General features: G+C 34.3%; 2 protein-coding genes across 5 annotated transcripts in view; one reads left to right on the forward strand and one right to left on the reverse strand.

Moving 5' to 3' along the window:
- Positions 1 to 1,439, reverse strand: part of LOC107709065 (fatty-acid amide hydrolase 1) — a 13,668-nt gene extending 12,229 nt beyond the window's left edge. Inside the window, exons 1-2 of the mRNA XM_016513454.1 lie at positions 1,172 to 1,439; positions 264 to 377 (exon numbers count right to left, since the gene is read on the reverse strand). Coding sequence (XP_016368940.1) covers positions 264 to 377; positions 1,172 to 1,384 — 327 coding nt within the window. The 5' untranslated portion in view covers positions 1,385 to 1,439. The remainder of the gene's footprint in view (positions 1 to 263; positions 378 to 1,171) is intronic.
- A 2,406-nt stretch (positions 1,440 to 3,845) lies between these two features.
- LOC107709071 (cytochrome b-c1 complex subunit 6, mitochondrial-like) lies at positions 3,846 to 5,845 on the forward strand. Of its 4 annotated transcripts, none has more exons than XM_016513461.1 (5): positions 3,846 to 4,016; positions 4,323 to 4,352; positions 4,985 to 5,056; positions 5,135 to 5,224; positions 5,552 to 5,845. In XM_016513461.1, the coding sequence occupies exons 1-5, from the start codon at positions 3,972 to 3,974 to the stop codon at positions 5,582 to 5,584; spliced, it is 270 nt and encodes an 89-aa protein (XP_016368947.1). In that variant the 5' UTR covers positions 3,846 to 3,971; the 3' UTR covers positions 5,585 to 5,845. The 4 variants fall into 4 exon arrangements, with proteins under 4 accessions (XP_016368947.1, XP_016368946.1, XP_016368945.1 ...); XM_016513460.1 differs by having other exon boundaries at positions 3,849 to 4,016; positions 4,320 to 4,352; XM_016513459.1 differs by having other exon boundaries at positions 3,852 to 4,016; positions 4,985 to 5,224.
- Positions 5,846 to 6,164: the final 319 nt, after the last annotated feature.

Below are 6,164 nucleotides of genomic sequence, written 5' to 3' on the forward strand. Positions count from 1 at the left end.
ATATATATATATATATATATATATATATATACACCATAATCGCTATAGGTTTCATTTCTTATAATATATTATTGCTTGGAGAGATATTTTTTTATTATTACTATAGCTAACATTTATAATATAAGTAAAACTACTAGTAAATGTTGTATAGAATAGATTACACAAGACAGCTCAATGTCTCAAAATTGTAAACCTCTGAAGCTGGCCATAAACTCATAAATATCATACACTATCCACATGTAAAATATGGCAGCAGTCCCAACCTTTTCCATTAAGGCATAAAGCACAACGTCTGGCTGCAGGGAGCCGTCCTTGAGTTTCCCAGTGAGCTCAGGCAAAGACAGAGACACTACAGAGCTGCTCTCAAAGTCTGGGTTCTGGAAAGACGTGAGAAGCAAACATCACATATTTATATAAATCAATATATAATAGAGGAGACTGGGGCTAGTTGTCTCAAGTGCTTGATCTGAGTGATTAGAAGGTTTTGAGTCAAAAGTCCAATTACACAAATGCTTTTTTTCTCTAGCAGTGGTTTTATATGTTGGTTTCCAAACATCTAGTTAAATGTGTCAAATTAGTTTAAACTAAAATTCCAGTATCATAATGTTCTTGTAACATCAGTTATGAAAAAATGGAAAACTACACCACACTCACCTCCATTCAGAAAAGAGTCAACAATATAGTGAAAATAGACTTTATCTTTATCTGATTCTCTATAAAAAGCAGACTGCACTGATAAAAATGATTCTGTGGTGAAGTAAATACTACAGATTTAGTTCAGGCAAGAATAAAATAAAACAAAATAAAAAATTCTCTATTAGTACTCAATTCAAGCTTGCAAAAATTAAAGTTTGAACTTAAATTTTTTTTTTTTTTTTTTTAAATATGTAAATATATTTTACATGTGTTAATTATTCTATTTGTTCGGCACAAGAATGGAAAATATAGTGGATTTTGTTACAGCTTCCATTTGTACAGTTACATAAACTTTACTGTTTACATTTAGCTTAAAGATAGACAGTAGCAGAAGATTCCATTGTGACAACTTACCCCATATTATGTGACAATATAATTTTTATACACGACAGGCACATTCATAAACACTTACTCTACACACAATGCATATTCCATGTATATTGCATTAATAATAGATGCATGTTAGTGTTTATACCTGTATTTTAAATTGTTGCACCGCTTGTTCAGCCTGTAGAAGAGATGTATCTCGTCTTTTCCGTGCGTTTAGTATTTTCTTCTGAATCTTCTGGTAATTTCTCCATTTCAAGAAGAGATATAATGCACCTGTACCGCAAACTGTGGCTGCAATCACCGGCGTCCAGTTAATATCCATGTCTAATACAAGCTGCTGCACATTAAAGCGCTCCATAACTGCTGCTCAGTGTGTGTGTATGTGTTGCGATCGTGCTCTCATGAGCTGCGAGTCACCGGGTGTCTTTAAGAACTCGGCCATAGTGAACAGGGTTGCCAGGTTTTCACACAAAACCCGCCCAATTGCTACTCGAAACTAGCCCAAAACTAGCCCAATGACATTTCGAGTGGGGCTCCCCGTTAAAAATCGCGTTCAGGGGGGGGTAAAATACACGTTTTTGGCGGGGTTCCTTCCCCTGGTAAAATTCGCACTCCAGGGGCTAAATAATTTCACGTTATCGGGGTCGCTTTAACCCGCGGACATGAAAAACAACCCGCGGCAACAGTGACAAAGTAGCCCAATTCCGCGGGAACACAGCGGACTTGGCAACACTGACAGTGAAAGACATCAAAAGAAACTGTCCGCACTAGAGCTCCAACTGACGGAGCTCTGTGGAAGAGAGGTAGTAATGTTCAACATGTGGTTAAAAGTATGCAGAACGCAATTAATGAAGTGGAAAAATTTCGTTTATCAGTGTCGAAAACACAGGTAATTTGTTTTTCAAAAAAGAGAGAAAGTCCTAATATTAGATTAAAGCTATACGGTAAACCTTTAGAACAAGTGAATGTGATAAGATATTTGGGGGTATGGTTTGATTCAAAACTGACAATTGCAATTTATATAAAAAACATAATTGATAAATGCAAAAAAGTTTTCAATATATTAAATATATATAATGTTTAAATGCATGTTACCTAGGCTACCTAGCTACCTGCACCTAAGTATAACACAGCTTTTCTCCCTGTCAGGATCTTTTAGGCAATTTTGAGCGCAGCTCGTAGTCTCCCTCTTATGCAGGGATCTGATTTCCATCTGCACAGGAAATGGAATGATGAAAGTTGGAGCTCTTCTTCTTCTTCTTTTGGAGTTTTATGGTGGCCACCTACTGGGCTGGAGTGTGGACCATTGATGGAATAGAAAGAACTAAAAAAAATAAATAAAAAACATTATTTTTTAAAGGTATGGACTGTGCCCAAAAAATGTTTTGTTTAATAATAAAGTAAAATAAATTCATTTTAAAATCAATCGTCATTAATACCCTTGTAATAAGTATCTAAGTCAACTTAACCATAATATTTCTCAACTCTGCTCATTTATCCTATTTCTGTTATTATTCTAAACAACTCTGGCTTCAAATATCAGCTTCTATTTCTTGTGTTCCACCAGCTCTGTAGTATTTCCATCAATACGGTTCTTTTCCATTCTGATATTTCTGACAATAAGGAGTTAAACGATGTCTTAAACTTTATTTGCATGATGGGTAAATTCCATATCCACAAAGCTAGATACCTTACATTTAAACCCAGCTGCAAAATATTTGCTTCTGATCTACATTTATTATTATCATCACTTCAAAAAGTCTCATCTGATAAAAAAGCTCTGAAGACATCTCGTATTATAGAACAGTTTTTAAGTAAATTGTAATTTGTTCATTTTTTTCGTCTCTCCTCTGTATTGCTCCATATGTTCTTTGTTCTGTATTATTTATTTCTTTTGTATTGAATTATATTTCTGCAAAAAAAATGTGCAAAGTTTTGTAAAGACATTGACTTGAAGTGTGTTTTCTGTAAAGAGGAAAATGAGAGTATTGTCCATTTATTTTATGTATTTATACAAAACTATTTTGGTGTGATTTTTTGTTGTTGTTGTTAAAAAATACTAAGATTGAATTGCAACTCAAAGAAAAGGATGTTATACTGTTGACTTCAAAATTTGGTATAATGTGAATTTACTCATTATATATGGAAAATTCTTTATTCACAAATGAAATTTATGAAAAAATATATATTTTACTCATTTCAAATAGAAATAGGTCACTACCTGCACACATTAAAAGAAGCAAGAAATAGCAAGGCGAAAAAACTGTAAAATATTTTAAAGCCTTAAATCTATTCTTTGAATAATTTGTAACTATTTGTACTTGTTTATGGACATGTGATTTTCTTATTGTTATATATGGAAAATTCTTTATTCACAAATGTAAATGGGAAGTGAAAAAATATATATTTTACTCATTTCAAATAGAAATAGGTCACTACCTGCACACATTAAAAGAAGCAAGAAATAGCAAGGCGAAAAAACTGTAAAATATTTTAAAGCCTTAAATCTATTCTTTGAATAATTTGTAACTATTTGTACTTGTTTATGGACATGTGATTTTCTTATTGCTTTCCTTTTATTATTTTTGCTTATTATTATTATTTGTTTTGATGTAATTTAGCCTATATGTTATTGCCCTTGTATGTTCATTGTTCTAAAGATTGCAATAAAAAAAATTTATATAGTGAAAATATGTCATATTACTTCACTATTTTGAGAATTTGTGTCGAATACAGAATGATCCGCACAGACCGACGATGGCAGGACTCTAAATATGTTTATTTACAGCTGAAGTGGAGAGACAGCGTGAACCGGAAGTTGACAGAGGTGGACCGTCTCTCTTTGCACGAAAGCACTTACAACTTCCGGAAAGGGTCACGCTGTCCTCCATCGGCGCATATCACGGTCCGCAGAGGGTCACATCAGGGAAAACTCAGCTGAAATCATGGTTTTCGAAGATAAAATGATCACGAATGGAGAGCCAGAGGAGGTATAGTAGCCTATAATATTTTACAGAGCGGTTTAAATGTCATTTAGTGTGTTAAAGAAGCCGCTTTATGTAAATCCGCTCTGGTTGATGGGCCGAGCCTGATCTATACGTTGAACCTAATGTACATATTTACTGTTATTTTATGCTTCTGCTGTCTAAACTGTTGCGTGAGATTTTGGCTTTGTCTTGTATGAGTAAATACACGCATTCTAGGTATCATATATGTTTGTTGTTGTTGTTTTCATACTATTTATGTACATAAGCATTTATATGTAGCCAAATAATACACTGTGTTGTGTTCAGGAGGAGGAAGAAGAAGAGGAGGAGGACATGGTGGTATGTCTTGTATTATAAAGCAATATTATATTGGCATAGTATGTCCAAATAAGTTTAAATGAATTAAAAATTATGTTTAGCAGTTGTTCAAAAGTGATTAATGGATACTGTCATGCCCTTGATCAAGAATCAGTCTTCTGTAAGCCACTTTGGATATATAGCTATATATACGAATCATCTTAATTATAATTTCACATACATATATATATATATATATATATATATATATATACACGTTAGTGACAAGGAAATTTCACCCCCAATTCAAAAGAAAATGCATCTGGATGCAGCAATTATGAGGCTCTATAACATGTAAGAAGAACATGGCCAAAATATTCACATCTGAAAAAGTAGATCCTGTGGATGCCTTGTGAACCCAGCTGTGCAGTTTTGATGATTTTCTGAATTTATGGTGCCACCTAGAATTGTAACTCTGTAATAAATTTGACACGTATCCTTACATTTCGCTTGTGTCCTTATTTACCAGTTCTTATCACTTTCATTTCAGTCAATCCCAAGACCGAACGTTATGTCTCAAGTCTCATATCATAGATGATGTGCATCTTCATAATGCCTTGATGTCTATGCATACTGAGTTGGATGAAGATTATTGTTGAATGTTTGCTCCTCAGGACCCATTAGAGACGGTGCGGGAGAAGTGTGAGCAGACGGAGCATTGCGTTCACACTCGTGAGCGGCTCGAGGCGTGCGAGACACGGGGCGGCGTGCGTGAGAAGTGCGAGCAGACGGAGCATTGCGTTCACACTCGTGAGCGTCTCGAGGCGTGCGAGACACGGGTCGGCTCGCGCTCAGAGACAACAGAAGACTGTACGGAGGAGCTCTTTGACTTCCTGCACGCTCGTGACCACTGTGTGAGTGCTGATGCTCTGGATGTTAGATGTCAGTGATTGCTAGAGAGGTTTAGTTTAGAGTCTTTGACTTCGCTAAGTTGCTGGTGACTTGTTTACAGATTAGGTTTGAAGTCGCACACCTAACTTCGAACAGTAGTTTAACCAAAATTATAAATTCTATCATTATTTATTCTCTCGTTTGTCATACCAAAGTTGTATGCTGCTATTTTTTTGTGAAAAATTCTCTGAAATTTTTAATTTTTGTAACAGTTTTTGTTTTTGAATGAACTGTTTAAAATTATTTTTTATATTCATTATAACTTGTTCTGCTCTGTTTGTTTTCTGCAGGTGGCCCACAAGGTTTTCCAGTCAGTCAAATAAACGGAGCATCTCAGCGCTCGGTTATATATATATATATATATAAGATGTGATTTCTGTCCCAGATTCAACAACTCACCGTAACCCATAGGTTCTTCAAATCATCTATTTTGCTGAATTGTGACAGAAGTGTTAATAACTGTGCTCTGTTTTCATCTCTCATGTGTCCTCTGTTGTTGAGATCAGTAAAGAGGTGATGTTGACACAGAATTTGGGTTTATTGCTAATGTCAAATAACAAAAAACAATAAAGAAGAAAAGACAATGGCTGTTTTCAGTACTTTATTCCCATAACTTGGCTGTTATAAAGAGCAAATAAGCATCATCAGTATACAAAGAACATGATAGATATTACTTAAACATTACTAACTTAAAATAATGACTTGTCTAAGTCTATGAGACCAATAAGTGTACACTACAGATAAAAGCAATGTGGTGAAGCATTAAGAAAAATGTTGGATACAAAACTGATGTGCAAGAATAAATTAAAGTAAATTAAATTAGTTTTCCTATTTACAAAATAATACTTGCGAAATTTAAATGAAAGAAATTAAGTTTTATTTGATTTTACAAATGTGTTTTTT

Source organism: Sinocyclocheilus rhinocerous, unplaced genomic scaffold (assembly GCF_001515625.1).
Source record: "Sinocyclocheilus rhinocerous isolate Xijiao unplaced genomic scaffold, SAMN03320098_v1.1 scaffold835, whole genome shotgun sequence".
Classification (NCBI taxonomy): Eukaryota; Metazoa; Chordata; class Actinopteri; order Cypriniformes; family Cyprinidae; genus Sinocyclocheilus; species Sinocyclocheilus rhinocerous.

Excerpts from the sequence above, each read along its gene's own strand:
- LOC107709071 (XM_016513458.1), top strand. The coding sequence starts at position 3,972 with ATGGTTTTCGAAGATAAAATGATCACGAATGGAGAGCCAGAGGAG. Across the intron at positions 4,353-4,984 it reads AAGAGGAGGAGGACATGGTG|GACCCATTAGAGACGGTGCG; the intron begins GTATGTCTTGTA and ends TTTGCTCCTCAG. Across the intron at positions 5,225-5,551 it reads TGCACGCTCGTGACCACTGT|GTGGCCCACAAGGTTTTCCA; the intron begins GTGAGTGCTGAT and ends TGTTTTCTGCAG.